We start from the raw sequence: 18070 nt of genomic DNA on the forward strand, positions 1-18070 counted from the left end.
TCATAATTGCTGTTGTAATAGTTATTGTTTTAAAATGAAACAATGTGAAGTCATGTAAGATGGGGTAAAACGGAGGTCCTTGAGTTATGGATCGGTTTACCCAGGACTGAGGGATCTGATATAGGCGGAGGTTGGGTGGGTATATGGTAGATGGTGGAGTGTAGCCCCTCCCGGCCAGTTTCTGAAAGCAATAATATTTAACAGTTTCACTCAGGTCCCTTATAATGGAACAATACCGTCATCAAAACCTTTATCCAAAGTAGCTGTTTTCCATAACTGCTTGATGGATTCATTTACCAAAACATAAGAGAGAGAGAGAGAGAGAGAGAAGGCAGTGTGGTTTTGGACAGAAGCTTCACTCATCTGTGTAGGCTTTATTATATTGTTGATGATATCCAATCAATCCTTTGTGAGGTGGTGCTGTTATGGGTGGAGCGAAGTCAAGGGTTTGAGAAGGAATAATTCTGGGCTTTGATGAAATCCCTTTCATATCGCGCTCCCTTTTGTCTTGGAGTTATTTGGATGGGAATGGCATGCTGTCCTGTAGCAAATGATACTTCGAGTTCTTTACCCATGCTTTTTCTTTTCTAGGTTGCTTGCCCTCTTTTTTGACCTGAAATTATGTCACCTATGTTTAGGATGAGGAAACAGGGCATATCATCTAAGATGACTAAGGCCTCATTTGGGAAAGCTGTTGGCAGTAAAGCTTTTAAAAGTAGAGCTTTTGGAAGTAGAGCTTTATCAAGTAGAATTTGTATAAAAGCTGTTTGTTGTTTGGTAACTACATTTCTTAAGTGTTATACCAGTTTAACATGTATTTGATAAATAAACTGAGAAAATACTTTTGGTATAACAAAATAACCATAAAGGACATTGCATAGTATTATACAACAGAGCATAATAAAATATAATATGCATTAATACATAAATATATAATATAGTATAATATTACTGTAATGTAATATAATATTATTATAATATAGTAATATCATATTGTATACTATAGCATAATAATTTAATAACATATCAATGTATTATGATATAATATAATATCATATCATATTTATAATATAATACAATAATAAAGATATAAAATATTATAATTATTAGCGTATATTAATTATCCATAATATAACAAATTTTTTAGCTTTGTGATAAAATTGGTTAAACAATTATTAAAGGAATATTTTGTGTAATTGTTATATTTTATCATAGATATTTTGGTTAAAAAACAGCTTTCTGACCGGACCTAAAAGTGCTTTTTCGAAAAACTCCAAAATGGAACTTCTCCCAAAAAAGTTGTTTTTAGCTTTCTGAAAAAGCTAAAATAGCTTTCTGAAATTTTTTACCAAATACCCCTATTTCATCTAAAAGTACTTTTGGAGGGTAAGAAAATATTTTTTGCCCTCCAAAAGCTTCCCCAAACTGAGCCTAAGAGAGCGCAAGTAAATGAGCTCATAATATTTGATTTCAATCAAACAAGTCACAAATCAAATTTGCCTCTCGTAAAATGTCATGATATTAATTTGTTTCAGTAGAAAAGCATAGTCAATTAGTCAAGTCTTGAAGTTGATGAGTGATTTGCATTTTGTTCATTTTGTTGATCATATGAAAACATTTTTCCTTTGTTTTCTCACCATCATATTACTGATCCTGGGCTAAATAATCAGTGTCTGGATAAATGGAAACTCAAAATTAAGGGCTTTTTTAATTTGTTTCTAGCTGGACTCTGTGTTGGGGATGCCGCCCACTTATCGAAAGGGGTGCATGTTACATGCTATTTTGGAATGCCCTAGAAGGAAGGGGTCCTGGCCTTGGGCAAACCCTTCATCTTTTAGATACGCCCCTCTTAGGGTGCCACAATTTGGCAAGGGTGGCAGCCACCTACCCTAGTTAGCTACCTCAACGTAGATCCAAACCAAGTAGCCTATGGTTAGCCTGGGTTCTGTCTTACTGGTCCCAATTTAGCCCAATCCCTACATCCAAACTATTTTTCTACTTCAAGGTCTTCTCCAATTAAATCAGAAACTTACTTGATCCAATTTGTGAGAGGATAGCCGGTTGAAATCTCATTCCAATTGACCTAAAGACAAATGGCACATGCTAGATGCATTATTGAAATTGTTGTGGGGACGGCCTTTGGCCGGAGCCTCACACAACAGCATAGCCCACATTAAGCTATCAGAGAAAGAGGACTGCGTTCCTCCCGAGGTATTGTCTGCTTTGGGCGCTCCGGCCCGCGCGTCCAGCGCAGACGGGGGGAGACTGGTGCCCTCACGATTTTGTCCCACAAAAGGGCCCTCGAGAGGAAAGAATTTCCACCCCCCATTTAAGGCACAGAATCTTTCCGCTACTAGCAGATGTGGGACTAAATTCAAGGCCCCTCCCCCCTTCACAACATAGCCCCCCAGCGGGAAGATCCTGTGTCGGATTTTACCCACGACAGCCCCCCAGGCAACCTGAGGGGTAGTCAATGGAGAGAGGAGGCGCCGCTACCTGGCGCACCATCTGTTGCGGGGACGGCCTTTGGCCGAAACCTCACACAACAGCATAGCCCACATTAAGCTAGCAGAGAAAGAGGACTGCGTTCCTCCCGAGGTATTGTCCGCTTTGGGCGCTTCGGCCCGCACGTCCAACGCTGACGGGTGGAGACTGGTGCCCTCACGGTTTTGTCCCACAGAAGGGCCCTTGAGAGGAAAGAATTTTCACCCTCTATTTAAGGCACAGAACTTTTCCGCTACTAGCCGATGTGGGACTAAATTCAAGGCCCCCTCCCCCCTCCACAACAGAAATAATCTTAGATAGTTGCTGAACAAAGACTTGCCCTTTTAGGTCATCCTAATCACACAACAACTATATAGTCCAGCATCAAGATATAGAGCCTATATCACATTACCGAATCTTTTGTTGAGTAGGATGAGACCAGTTGTTCTCACTGTTACCATACAAATTACATCTTCTAATTCAGTCCTCCATTATTCCAATATCTCTATATGACCATGATGTATAGCATTATCGAACCTTTAGCTTTATAGTTCATAACTAATTAAAATCTTCGATCGTGTCAGATATCGTTTTATGAAAACTATTCATATAAACTCTTTTTGAAATAATTAATTATTAACTATCATAATTTTGTAAAATAATTATTTTAAAAACCTTTTAAGTTAGTTTTTGGTCAAGTTTAATATATCCAATATTCTAATATTGACATTGTGCTATTATGATGTTTTCTATGTTGGATAGCATGATCCTTGCTCGTATTTGAAACAAGTAAACAATTATGCTTCTTATCAAGAAAAAAATTTAGAGTGCCATAGTCAACACAAATTTGGCCCCATATTTATTGATCTTCAAATATAGCAAGATATCCTATTTTTCAAGTTGAGGGGCCATTTGCAAGATCGTGTGCCTGATTCACACCTCTATTCTAGGTGCTTTATGAGATGCATCCTTGAGTACTCTTTTCTGGTTATCTCTTATAGATTGTGCACTCAGATGTCAATGTAAGATCTGAGCTTGATGAAGGAGGAACTCTACACTATTACTATCCAATGCGGTAACTTTATAGATGTGATGCCCAATTTCATCTATGGTTGTGAATAAAATTTGAGTAGTAAATATACCCAATCCTCTCCATGAAAGACATCCCGCCCATTTAGATAAACATTCATAGTACTCATGAACATTTTTCTGGCTCTATGACGGACACATGCCCTATATTGTGTATGACTATATTAATAAAAAATAGCCATAATTTCTCAACTATTCTTAGTGTTAAATATGCAAATAGCTTTTAAGACAGACCACACTTCCAACATAACAAAGATTGACTGATAAAATTTCCTCGAATACTAGGCAAGTACAACATATGAAAGATTAGGTCATATGTTAAGTCATCTTTGAATTTACTTGACATATCTCAAATACTTGTGCCACAGAATCATTAACAAGGGTTGAACTTTCTCCACTAAATTCTTGAAATGTGGTGAACCAAGAGCGATCAAAGCGCATACATGTCTCAGAATCAACCCACCAAACATTGAAGACAATGATAAGATTAATTGAGGGGTTTATGGCTACAAAACCAACAGAGGCTTGATCTGCCATTTCTACTAAGTTCACTAAAGGCTTTAGAATATTTTGATATCTCCTGGAATATAACTTGAAAGAAATTGATATGTATTTGAATCAGATGGTGTAGAAGGATTTTGATCACTAAATTGTCTAGAGCGGTTATTTGGTTCTGCAACTGGTGTTAAAAGAAACAAAAAGATGCAGATGTCTTCAGGTATGAGATTTTAATCATCTAAGTAGCCATATCTAGGGGGGAAAAATCAATTTTGATTTTGCTTTGATGTCCAGAATAAATCTAATTTCTCTTAGTAAAAGACAAATTAATAACTTACCATCAATGTCAAATAGGTTTCTATCTCATCTTCTAACAGCTTGTAATTAATGTGCACACAAAGGCTTAAATTAAGAGGGCAGAGGTTTCAAAGATTTAAGTTAATTGCTTTTATATTTTTTGGTTTCAAAAAGCTTTCAAATGTAATAAGCAATAAAGACCAGGAAAGTAATTTGGAAGACTATAAAAAGTAACTGATATGATCAGGATTCAAAATCTTCTTTAAAAAAAATTGATTTCAGAAATTAAGTCAAGAAACTAATGTGCATAGAAAATTGAAAGCAGCGTTTCTGATAATTTATCAAAATAAAGCTACTGTTTACATCTGTGCAGGTTACTGTTTACTGAAATTCTGGAACAGTGAATAGAAATTTTAAATACTGCTACAATTGTTTACTAAATTGGATCTATGCTTATTATTACTAAATTGTCTGCTAAATTTTAAATATGGCTGAAGTGGCTGTTACCTATCCAAAACTTTTTACAGAGATCTTTACAAAGTAAATCTTGCAGTCCAAAAGGTTCCAGCTTCAAAGGACACATTCCTGCACCATGACAGGCTATTTCCTAATCCCCATATCCTTGCTTACTTTCTCGTGGTATGATCAGGTAAGTGGTAGAGAAACAATACTTTCCAGCATTGGCCGAAAACATACTGCCACATCAGCCTGCTGACCCACATGAATAGTTAAGGCTGTTTCCCAGTGTTCAGAAATCATGTCAATTAAGTCCCAGATCTTCCAACAAGAAATAACACCAGGCAAGTCAGTGCAATAGTGAAGGAATCCACCAGGTCATACACCTCTAAAAGCACAAACCTTCGGTATCAGATAAGATAAAACAAAACAATAAAATCAAGTCAGAACTTCTGATCTGGCTATTGCTCAAGGAAGAACAAAAATTGTTTGGATTTATCTTCTCTTTTGCTTTTCAATAAGTGCTAGGACTGAACCCAATTTCCATAGCAAAATGGGGAAAGAATTAAGCAAGGCACATAATCATGTCCGCAAATGAAGTGTATTCCCATATTTATAGAGGTGTTAGAGATAAGAAAAGCTTTGAAAAATATTTTTATTGTGTCCAGGTAGATTTTCCATAAAGAGTGAAAAAACATGGGAACATATACAACAACAAGGCCATGCGCGCGCGCGCAGAGACAGAGAGAAGGGATTAGAGTGCTTTTGAGAGTGTTTGATCCTAAATGCTTTCAAATAAAATTCAATAATGACCCTATAGGAAAATGAAAGCTCACATTGTTTACCATGATCTGTGACAGCCCAATTGGCTAGAAACTAAGTTCATGCAATCTTTAGGATTTTCCACCCACATATCAAATAAATACAAAATGGACAATTTTAACAACATGATAATGTTTTTTGATTAAATTTGTAGACTAGAAGAATCCAGATCAGCTGAAGTTTGTTATTGTAAATTTTGAAATATTTAGATCAAAATTAACAGTTTGGACTTTGGATGACATAATTTACAACTATAATACATTTTTGCTCGCAAGCTATATTGTTATTGTTCATTTTGTGTATGCATCTGCATAGACTAGAAACCTATAAAACAAATAGTTCTTAGTTTTTAGCAAATTTAAATGTTGTATATTATAATCAATAATGTGAATTTCTTTTTATGAGGACCTCATTGATTTTCATTTAGAGCCCAATGCTTTTGAAAAAAAATTCTAGCTTAATTCTGAAAGTGATAAAAAGACCAAAATTCACAACAGAAGTGGATTGACAAATTCCCACATAAGTGCAATTTAACGATTGAAATTATTACATATATCTAATACAATCTCAGACTTGAGTAGTGCTGCTCATCACCATCTAAGTTGTAAGTTAAGTTTTTTTTTTAAAAAAAAAAGGTTATAAAGGATAATCATGATTAATCATGCATGCTAATGTAGGGCTGTCAACGGGCCGAGCTGCTCGGGCTCGGCTCGGGCCCGGCTCGGTAAAAGCCCGGCTCGAGCTCGGCTCGTTAGTCAAACGAGCCCGAGCCCAAAATGAGGCCCGTTTAAATCCGAGCTCAAGCAGCTCACAAGCCCAAACGAGCCTAAATGAGGGCTCAGTCCAATTAACAATTTAATTGGGTCCCAATTAAATTTGGACTCAACCCAATTAAATTTTATTTGGCTCAATCAATTTAAATCTCAATCTAATTGAACCCAGTTGGATTTAGATCAGACCCAACCCGAGCTAACCCAAATTCATTTAATTTCTTTAAATCGAATTGAATTGGTTCGGGTTCGGACTCAACCCGTTAACCTGAACCCAACCCGTTAACCCATTTTTATTTTCTTTCTCCTTTCTTCTCGGTTTCTCCAGAACATTCCCAACCCCTCCGGCCCTCCTTTCTTCTCGCCGTTCTCGGTTTCTTCTCCGTTCTCCTCGCCGGCTCGCCCCCAAGCCCGAAGGCGATGCCCCCTCCCCTTCGACAACGGCTACGACGACGAGGACAATGACGATGACGACGCCGTATACCCAATCCCAACTCTCCGAGAAGCCTCTTAAGGGGGCACCGAAAGGGCTTTCTTCGACCTTAACCGATAATCCAACTTTGACCTCGCCGCCTCCTCCCCTCCCTTCTCCGCCCCCCCCCCCCCCGGCGGGGGAGGCAACAAGCGCTGCCGCCCCATCCGGCCGTTCCCGCGTCGAGGTCCCCCTACCCCCCTGCTTTCACTCCCTCGCCCACGGCCGACCCACGGCTGACGCCCGTGCCCGGCAGTGCTCGCGGCTGCCCCCTTCTTTCTTCTCTTCTTCTTCTTTCTTTCTTCCTTTATTTATTTCCTTCGTTCTTCTCTCCTCTGACAAACAATGGGGATGGGGATGGGGCGGGCTCGGGCTCAGGCTCGGGCAAACGAGCCTTACGAGCCCGGGCTGGGCTGTGCCAAGCGAGCCCAAGCCCAGTACAGGGCTCCGGTACCAAGCCCGAGCCTAGTACAGGGCTCTGGTACCGAGCCCGAGCCCGAACTAGAATTTTATGGAACGAGCCGAGCCGAGCCTGCGGTGGCTCGGGCTCGGCTCGGCTCGTTAACAGCCCTATGCTAATGCTAGATACAAGAAAACAATCTTGAAATAATTTTTATATGTATTATATTAAAACTTGATCATATCTCAAAGTAATAATTAAATGATAGAAAATGAAAACCAAATTACAATTAATGGGATATATGATATCACTCTCAACTATCAAAAATGAAATAAAAAGAAAAAGGAAAAAAGATGATACCATAATGTCAACTAGGTTGCTCATTAGCCTACTAATCTACTTTTGAGTACAACTAACTACCCTTGGCTGCTTTCTATTGTTTCGTATATGCCTGTCAGACTTCTTATTTGCTTCATTGTGTAGGCCCTTTGGGGTCTTGTTTATCCAAAGAGAATGTGCTTTCATCAACAATTGGTCAAATGTCTATCTCAATTACAAAAAAGGCTGAAGCTGCTCCTGTTTATACCTTCGTAGGCTGCATCAATTTAATCCTGCACGAAGTTATGTCAGTTGTTTGGAAATAGATTTATAATGCTTAATTACTGATGCAAAACTATGAACTTTCTAAAATTATATTTGCACAAGAGTAACAAAATTAAAACTAAGAAGTAACAATGGAAGTATGGTAAACAGGGGAGAAGCAGAAAGAATTGGTTCTTGCAGTTTTCTCCGGATCTCTTTTTGTGTCCCTTTATTTAAGAATTACTGCTTTACGACCCACAATTCATGGAAGATAAGTTTATAGAGCTTATTACTTAACATCATAATAGTTAAAGAGTTAGATAGCATTACCCATTAGAATATCAACCAAACCATATACGCAATCTTTCCATCAAGATAGAGGAGCCTAAGTGCAATCATGCCTATATGGACCAGTATTTCCATAGGCCATGATGGTACAAAAGTTCCAGCAAAGACAACTGCTGAGATGTACCGAACAAGTGAATATACACATAATGCATGCAGTACTACTCGCTATGCAGAAACCAAACATGCATAAAATTTTTAATCACAATGATGAACATGAACCATGAGCTGCAGCACAACATTTACCTTCAACTCAGGTTCTCGAAGGAATTTTATTACCATTTCACTTTATTATATTCCTCCATAAGTACAACCCCTATGACCAATTATTGGAACCAACTAATGCATACCGAGCCAAACCGCAATGGTCGATCAATATTGTATGGACCTGCGAACTAGGACAGCATGGTCTTGGTATAGGTTTGTGCTGAACTAGTGGGAACCGGTCCTTAATAAGCCGAACCACCTGAAACCACTCGGTTCCAAGTAATTTGGCCTAGTAAGGGTCTGTTCTGTTCATGATCTCAATTATTAAAAGAAAAGGTCTAATGTCTTTTCAAGATAAGAGAGGAGGAGAGCAGAAAGGGAGAGAGTGAAAGGGTAAACAGGAGGTCTAATTTAGGTTCTCCCCTCTTTTCTATTTTCCTATTACATCCCATAATTAGAAAGAAATTGAGAAAAAAATGAAGAATCATGAAAAAAATTTGTATTTTGGCATGATTTTATCATATGTCATATACTTTAACCAAATCTACGCAATGGTATAACTTTTTTATATTTTGATATTTATTATATATTTTATCAAAAATTGAATATTTGGATAAAAATTAATAAAAAAAGCATAGGAGACAATAGATTTCAAAAGTTAGTATCACACTCGTGGCCTATCATGCTATCAAGATGGACTACCGACACTATATCACGATGGTATCGATACAGGATCCAGTATAGAGATTGCAAACCTTGGTTTCTTTGTTGATCCCTCTTTTTTCCTACGTCTAGTCCATTCTCATCAATCACACTAAAAGTTCGCTGAAAAAGATGGGAATGTGCAATGTAGCCCAATAAGTAGCTTCATCTTAGTCTAAGGAACTTAAGTCTAAATTGAAACAAATGTTTAGCATGCACGTCATAGACCAAATTTATAGAAAATGTTCAGATAAAGTCAATTGAAACTATATAAAAATGAAGTATTGAAAATTAGAGACTTCCAATCAGAAATTCATCTATTCAAAGAGATAAAAAGCATTGAAAGAATACCTTAACATGGTTCACATAAATCATATTTTCTTATTAGGAAAGCTATATATTCTTTTTGCCCTTGAGTCCAAGTAAATCTTCTTGTTATTGCAAAGGACGCTAGATAAAATTCTCGAAAGATCTCAACATGGTTCGCATAAATCACATTTTCTTATAATCAAAGTCATGTTATTCTTTTTACCCTCAAGGCCATACATATATCCTCCTTGCTATCGTACAAGAGCTAGATAAAATCCTCAAAAGATCTTAGCATTTGTTCACATAAATCACATTTTCTTCCAAGAAAGACATATTTTATTCTTTTTACCCTCGAGACCACGTAAATCCTCATCTAGAATATGAATGAGGCCACATGTGCTACCTAGACAGGAGGTCCCAAGGAATCCCCATCAATAGTTCAAATAGGACCAAAATACTTCCTGAAAAGTCGTCCACATCTATATCTTTTATGTATGATATTAATATTCAATTTTGAAAGAATTCACAAATATAACATGGAATACTTATCTAAAAGTTCCAAACAAAGGCCAACAATGCAAGGTTTGCCATACTGGTCAGTATCGCACCGTTAGCGTACTAGCATATCGTATCGTACTAGTACCAAACCATAGAATACAAAAAATGTCTTAGGTTTTCGAGGACCATTTTAAAGGTCACTAAGTTTATGGTTTCAAAGGAATATCTGGGTTTAAAGGAACTTAAGTGTAAGGTTTACAAGGACAAACTTAATTTGACTTCAAGAGGTGGGTTGATAAATTTCATAAAACGAACCCTAGAATCTTAATTTGACTTAATTTCGGAACACAAGTAAATCTAAACTTATGATTAATATAGCTAACAAACCATTACCTTAAAAGAATATGGAAAAAGCCACCCTAAAATGCTAAAATAAACTCCTCAGCCTCTTGTCCATGCTCGTCCCTCCATCTTCTTCTCCTCTTCCCTGTCTTCCTTTGCACCTCCTTAGCTAGTCCCACCTTCATCTATATATAGGTCCATAGGAAGGTAGTCCAGCTAAGTGGGGCCAAGTGAGTCGCTCAGCTACGTAGGTCAATTCCCTAAGCAGCTTGGTTCCTAAGGCCATCTAGGCAAGCCAGCTGGAGAAAGGAGGTCGAGCAAGTGGTGACATAGCATGTAAAAAAATTACCAACGAGACCCTTAGCGACAACATTTATTACACGAATATCATTATATAAAAGTCAACATTACATGTAAATAAAGAAGTGTTTAATAAATAATAAAAAAATCAAATTCCTTAAGAATTAAAAGTTGGTTTCTCAGTTTTAGTTCAAATATTCGATTTTTATCTTCGTGCCAAAATTATTGTTAAAATCCCAATAGACCGGTAGAAAAAGTCTTTCAAACTCCAAAGTATATCACTTATTTCAATATAATTCAGCACTCGGCATATTGAGAGAAGGCCCACATTTTAATCTTACACAAAACAGACATATTTGTCCAAGTACAAAGGGTTATTACACTCAAACCATAATCAACTATAAGAGGCCAAGTCATTGATCTTTTTATGTATACATATATAATGTATTGAAAATTATAACATGCAGTCAATCTTGCTTTGTTATTAGAAAGCAATTAGTGTTCATCCAACCATAATTAGCCAGTCTTCTAATTCATCAAGTTCCTCAACTAGTCATCTCCTTTTTGGCCATTGTACTCTTTAGCACATATACTTCCAGCCGCAAAAAAAATCAATCATTTATACAACAGTATTTGCTTACGCCCCTTGCATCCACGCCCTTATTTTGTGCTATAGACAATGGCATAGCCTGATTTTTATTTGGTTCCACAGCTTGGTTATTTGCAAGAACAATTCCTTGTTCCACTTTAATTTCATCACCACTTTGATAAGGAGGTTCACCATCTCAAGAGACAAAATCTTTAAAATGGATACTGCTTAATTCCTTTCAAAGCCATTTGACATGATTTATGAACCAAATGATACTTTTCACAAAAATCAAAGAGCAAATTTCGTTTAATGCCAAGAAGGTTGGACTATGGAAGCTTATTTGCTTCTTCGAGATTATAAAGAAAATACATAGAAAAGACATAAATTTTATATGATTTTTATTGATTTAGAGATCATATGATAGAGTCCCTAGAGAAGTCTTGTGATTGATGTTAGAAAAGGAAGAAGTTCCATTAATTATACTAAGATGATTAAGCATTATATATATATATATACAATGAATTGATTATTAGTATGAGAACTACTGGTGGTAGCGTGTTTTCAATCACAGATTTATACCAAGGATATGCTCTAAGGCCTTATCTTTTTGCGCTAGTTATGGAGGAGCTTACTAGATATATTCAGGATGATATTCCTTGCTACATGCTATTTAAAGTTGATATAGTTTTAGTAGACGAAACTAAAATAGTAAGGACCTGATATCACTACATATTTCAGAAAGTGTGGCCCTAAATAGAGCAGAATGGAGGAAAAGAATTCACATATCCGACCCAACTAGTTTGGGATTGAGAACTTAGTTTGATTCAGTTGACGTTGATTTGTAAAGGAAATCGTGTTTCAGAAATAAGAAAAAATATATCATGAATCTATAGCTGAAACCATTAGGTTTTTTTAATTGTTAGAGTGAACTTATAAACAAGGGAACGCCTCAATGATATAGAGGCTGATAAAATGTTGGAATTTTGATCTAGAGTTTTAAAAGGAAATGATATGGGCTTTTACGAGGCAGGGCGGGCGAGAAGAAATAATAGACAAGCTAGTAAAAGGAGTAGAATATTGAAGTAAACTGTCTTCAGAATTTAACCAAGAATTATAATTAATTAATTCGGTAGTTTTAGAAAAAGATTGACCTAGAAATCGTTTGTAGTGTTGAAGGATTCCTTCTCTTTAAGAGGACTCATGCCACAGAAGCTAGAGAAGTTACCTCTTAGCTTATATTGACTTCAGCATGAGAAAGAAAAGGATTTTTAGTTCAAGGTCTTGAAGTGTTCAATTAAAAGAAACCCACCTTCTGCATACTAATACAATTAGGACCAAAATTAAGTCTCTTGTCAGTAATTTTGGCACTCCCAACGAAACATAAGAACCAAGAACACAATGGTAACAACCATATTCATAGGAAGAGGGGGAAAAAAAGAAATGCTCGTAATCTAGTCAAAATGTTAAAAAAATTATAGGAGAATTCTCTTAGAATATTTGTGTCAAGGTGATTTTCTCTCTCTCTTTGGAGGGGGGAGGCTGGGGGAATGATATTTTATCTGGTACCCAAATCATAGCAATCAATATCCTTTAAACACACATCATAGTTGAGTGTGATGTAAACTTGTGTGGGCCAACCTAAACCAATCTAAGCCCAAAACCAAATGTTTAAGCAGACTTCTTGCACAAGTGGTTTTGCCAGTTTGGCCAAGGCATGGGTTAATAATTCTTGACCAATTGAAAATTTTGGTTCAGCTCGGCTTCAATGCAACCTACCCAACCTAAACCCAATAATATATTTCCAAAACTAGAACACTAGACTAATCCTCTTTTTCTCTTCTTTCTCATACATGACAGATAGTCTTCTATAATATCATTGTCCAACTCCCCTCTCCTCTTTTCTCATCTCCATCTTCCCACAACTTTCATGTTCAGCACCTACCCTCTGTTTGCTAGTAGCATCCAATCTTTACTATTCATTATGCTCCACCATCTCCAGCATTCCAAGCACATTGCCCCAATTTTGCAGCCTTCTTGTCCACAGTGGAACACCGCCAATTGGCCCTTCTTCTAGGTAGATCTCTACTCCCACCCTATGCCCTTCAGTTCTCCCTTCCTCTCTTCCCCCCATCTCTAGGTTTCTTCAAGCTCTTACCCCTGGACTTCCTGAACTGTAGATGGATTTTCCTACCTAAGCCAACAATCTGCAGTGGTGAGAGATACAGTGAGCCCCAGCTTCTCACCAGCTTGCTTAGGTTAATTCATGCCTTAACTTGGCAAACCTAACCAAATCCAAGCCAACCTAACTGAATCCCAACATGATCTAACCCAAGCATGAAATATTAAGTTCATGTTGAACTCATACTAAGGTCATTAAGTCACAAGTGGGTCAAGATCGACTTACATGCAAGTTTTTTATTTTTGTTGTTTGCTGCTTAAATTGGCTTGAGGTGTCACTTAACGTGAATTTTCATATTGTTGCTTAACTTTGAATATTCATTTGTTTTCTATTTAAATCAACAACTCACTCCGTCAATTTGTTCTCTCATAAAGAACATACCAGCCCACTTCTCCACACGTTTTGTACCCTGGTTCATTATCTTTGTTGACAGAGATGATGCAAGCAACAGCTACAGGACTTGCCCTTTTTGTGAAACTAGGATGGGTGGACTTAGTCAAGCCTATTATTTCATTTATATATCACATATCTAAACAAACTGTAGCCTGTCTTTAGCAAGTGACTACATGCAAAGCCATGTCAGAGCAAATATAATTTTCAGGAATCAAAAATTTATTACAAAAATTTTTCAAGCAATTTTCTTGGGAAAGGATTTTAGCGTCCATGTTCAAAATTTGAGTTGACATCCATAAGCATAGAAGGTCTGCTCTAACAAAATGACAAGAAAGATTGTGTTATCTCCAACTGATTAAAAACTGGAACTCAAAAAAAAAAAAAAAAAAAAAAACAGTTTCAGTTTCTCGAACAAAATAAATTGCTGATATTTGCAGATATCTGGATAAATAAAGAAGGCATGAAACTAAAAAGATAGTCCATCTCCAGAAATTAGAATAGAAAAAGAAAAAACTGTAAACTAAAACTCATATTGTATAATTTGTCCTTTACGTGGAGTTAGGTGCTACCTTGAAATGTTAATTTTGTGGTAAATAAACTGAAAGTTCACTCCTGCTTCCCTTGTTCAAGCATTTCAAGACCAAATAGGTAATAGCTCGTTCGTATCTGAATTAAGGATTCCATAGATTGTCAGCTGTGTTTGAATTTGGAAAGAAAGACATATATAAGAACTGAGAACAGCTTAACAATTTTTATACCCTTCCAGCTTACCAGTTAGTACACGTTAAAAATCTGAACTGATTGCAGCTGGAAAAAAATGTATGCTTCCTTAATAAAGAAAGAGCGTGACTGACATTGATGACAAGTTGGCTCAGCAATCGTGGTCTTCCATCCCTTAGCAGATGCACATCTCTTGATTCCTCCATATTTCCAATGCCTCAGCATTTAACAGAGGAAATCAAAAGCTAGGAAATAATCCTCAGATCATTGGTACATCACCAATTAAACCCATCTCGATGCATTTCTCTCTTTGGACACTTCTCTTGCCAGGATAACATAAGTTTGGAAAGTTGGTTTATAATTCTTGGCTTCCATGATATGAAGAAATTTCATGCACAGATCTGGCTTTCCATCCTTCAATAACCCATCAATGAGGATGGTCCATACGATCTCATCAGGATTCCAGTGCTGCAGAAGCATGTTTTCAAAATATTTTGGGCCTCCCATCTTATCAATTTTGCAGAAGCACATATCAGTGCCCTGTAACCGGTTAGATGAGGCTCGAAGCCTTGTGCAGTCATTGTTTTCAAAGTTTCTAAAGCAAGATCTACTTTGAAATAATTTGAATTACAAGTACTAAAGAATTATATATCTCTTCATCTGGAGATAATCCTTGGTCGCTCATACCTTTAGCTAATTGATATGCCTCGAACCACCTTCCTTCTCTGCATAATCCACACACCAGAGTTCTATAGATGTCAATATTTAGCTCACATCCATATTCTGATAATTTTATCAATAGACAGGATATAATCTCAAAATTCTGTAGCATTTTTATCCATGCTACAACTAGAGACCGCATCCGGCAAAGCTGCAGTTTCTGTCCCATCACCTGGTGCTCCTTCTGCAATCCTTTCATCAGAAACGATAAGTCCGATAGTTGGGCTTAATCCAGCACCACCATCCTTCTCAGAAGTGAAAAGGCAAGATCCATCCTACCTAACATAAATAACATCAAGCATAGAAGTATAAGTGACCTGATCAGGAACTAACCCTTTCTCTTCCATTTCCAGGAACATCTTCCCCAGCCTCCTCAGCCTTGCTTCTTGGCACACCCACAAATAAGAGCACTATAGGTGTGGAGATTGGGCGAGCAGTTTCTCTTCAACATTTCATCCATGATCTTCAGCGCAAGCAATGTGGCACCATTCTTACACAACCCATCAATCAATGCTGTGTAAGTGACAACATTGGGCAACAAACCTTGCTCGACCATCTCGCTAAATAGTTTCTCTGCTTCTGAAAGCTGATTTTTCCTGGAAAAGCCATTAATTATTGCATTATAAGTACGCACATTTGGTTTGCAACTACTTTTCTCCATCCTATTTAATAAGGCCAATGCATTATCAAGCTTCCCATCCTTGCAGTACCCATCTATTAATGCAGTGTATGAAACCTCGTTTGGGCTCAAGCCACACTCCAGCATTTCTTCAAATGTTTTGTGTGCCATATCCAGTTTTCCCCCTTTGCAAAACCCATTAACAAGTTCAGTGTAAGTCCATTCATCAGGCTCATGCCCATTCTCTTTCATATGATCCAGCATCCTAATAGCATTGTTAAGATTACCAATTTTGCAATACCCATCTATGATTGTATTATATGTCACCTGGTTTGGTGAAGGACCTACTGTTAGCATCCTATGGAAGAGAATCATTGCCTTCTCCACTCTACCTATCAAACAGAAGCCCCTTATCATCTCATTGAAAGTTTGTGAATTTGGCAGGCAACCATGTCTCTCCATCATCTCGAAAACCTTTAGAGCGTCTCCAATTCTTCCCGCATCCCACAAACCATTAATCAATGCATTATGGGTCACCGTATTTGCTGCCAAACCATCCCTCGCCATCTTGTGAAACAACCCGACTGCCATCTCAAGCCCATTCAATCGACATAGCCCGCTGATTAGCGCAGTGTATGTCTGAACATTCAGCAGGCATCCCCTCTTCTTCATGTCAACAACCAAATTACAGGCCTCACTCATGCGCCCACAGCTGCAAAGCTCCACAATTGGGATGGTGTAGTATGCACTGTTGGCTCAATGCCTGTGTCCACCATCTCTCTCATCAATCCCAGAGCCTCGTCCAACCTCCCTCATTGCACAACCCATTAATCAGAGTGGAGTATGTCGCCGAGTTTGGCTCGCATCCTTCCTTAACCATCAAATCAAACACTCCAAAGGCCGAATCGAGGTCTTGACTCCTGCAATGACCTAGAATTAATGACGTAAAAGTAAATGTATCAGGCTTCAGATCACACTGTAAAATCCTACTCAAAATCAAACCCGCCTCCTTGACCTTCCCATTCTTGCACAAGATATTGATCACAGTATTGAAAGTCAACAAATTCGGCTCCACACCGCTGCCCAGCATCTGGTGATACAGATTCAGAGCGACGCCGACCATGTCGAGCTTGCCCAGCTGGATCAAGAGCGCGTTGTAACCAAAAAGATCGAATCTGAATCGTTTACCGTTGAAGAAATCGATCGCCTGGATCATCTCTTCTTTGCTTTGGCACGATCTGACCATCTGGACGGAGACGCGGTTGGCGGGCAAGAACATGCGGGCGGCGACGAGGCGGTCAAGGAGCGCGAAGAAGCAGTCGATGCTGCATTTGTGGGAATGCCTCTGAGAGAACCAGCGGAAGAAGTGGAGGGCTCGGCGGGGGTTGCGGTGGGAGCGGAGGACCTTGGCGACGTCGGCGGGGCCGAGGCGGGCGAGCTCGGGGCTATCGCGCCACCGGGGGCCGGCGAGGATCCGGTGCGCCTCGGCGACGAGAAGGGAGGGGTTAGGCTCCGGGGAGTGGGCGAGGGAGGAGAAGAGGGAGGAGAGGAGAGAAGGGTTTGGAATCTTGAGGAGGAGGGCAAAGTGGGGGGAGGGGAGGAGGGCTCTCACCATTGGAGACGGCGACGGGGGTTTCATCATCTCATGAGATTTGGCCGCGGTGGAGGGGAGAAGAGTGAGGTGGCAGCGGAGAGACGGCGGAAAGGAGAACGTGGTCTTTCCCGAAACTTTCACTAAAAATAGAAAGGAAATCGTGGTGTCTCGGAAGCGATCGCTCTAGGCTTCGGGGAGCGAGGAAGAGGGCGAACCGAACGAGAGGAGGGTCAATTTATTCCAATTAGGACCATTTAGTTCCGCTACAACAAATATAATTATGGTAAATATGGGATTGTATGATCATCCTAGTTTTTGGTCATACGCAATGAATTAACTAAAATATTCGAAACCAATAAAATGGTATAAATACCACACTTGTAATTTTCAAGAGCATTTGCCGTGGCCGTGCATATCATCTTTTCTATAAAACAACAATAGATTACTGATGCCTATGATTGAAATGTCCCCAAAAGCATATTAGTACCAGCAAGATCTCCACAATGACTACTGCTCCTCCACCGGCGTTGGTCTCGGCCTTGGTTAGTGGTGAGGATGGCCGATTGGGAGGTGATGCAAAGAGTTAGGATGGGACTGTATTTGGCATAGAGGGAGTGGATGATCGGCTCAAGATCGAAACAAAGCCATATGTGATGGTGAGAAGAAAGGGAGTAGTTCTTGGA

At 38.6% G+C, this 18070-nt stretch overlaps 1 protein-coding gene across 1 annotated transcript; it reads right to left on the reverse strand.

Moving 5' to 3' along the window:
• Window positions 1–7489: 7489 nt before the first annotated feature.
• Window positions 7490–17825, reverse strand: LOC103721218 (pentatricopeptide repeat-containing protein At5g65560-like). The gene is made up of 4 exons (XM_039119886.1): window positions 16580–17825; window positions 14506–16548; window positions 14304–14400; window positions 7490–7899 (listed from the first exon to the last, which is right to left on the reverse strand). The coding sequence occupies exons 1-2, from the start codon at window positions 17433–17435 to the stop codon at window positions 15548–15550; spliced, it is 1857 nt and encodes a 618-aa protein (XP_038975814.1). The 5' UTR covers window positions 17436–17825; the 3' UTR covers window positions 7490–7899; window positions 14304–14400; window positions 14506–15547.
• Window positions 17826–18070: the final 245 nt, after the last annotated feature.

This window comes from Phoenix dactylifera, unplaced genomic scaffold (genome assembly GCF_009389715.1).
Source record: "Phoenix dactylifera cultivar Barhee BC4 unplaced genomic scaffold, palm_55x_up_171113_PBpolish2nd_filt_p 000655F, whole genome shotgun sequence".
Lineage (NCBI taxonomy): Eukaryota > Viridiplantae > Streptophyta > Magnoliopsida > Arecales > Arecaceae > Phoenix > Phoenix dactylifera.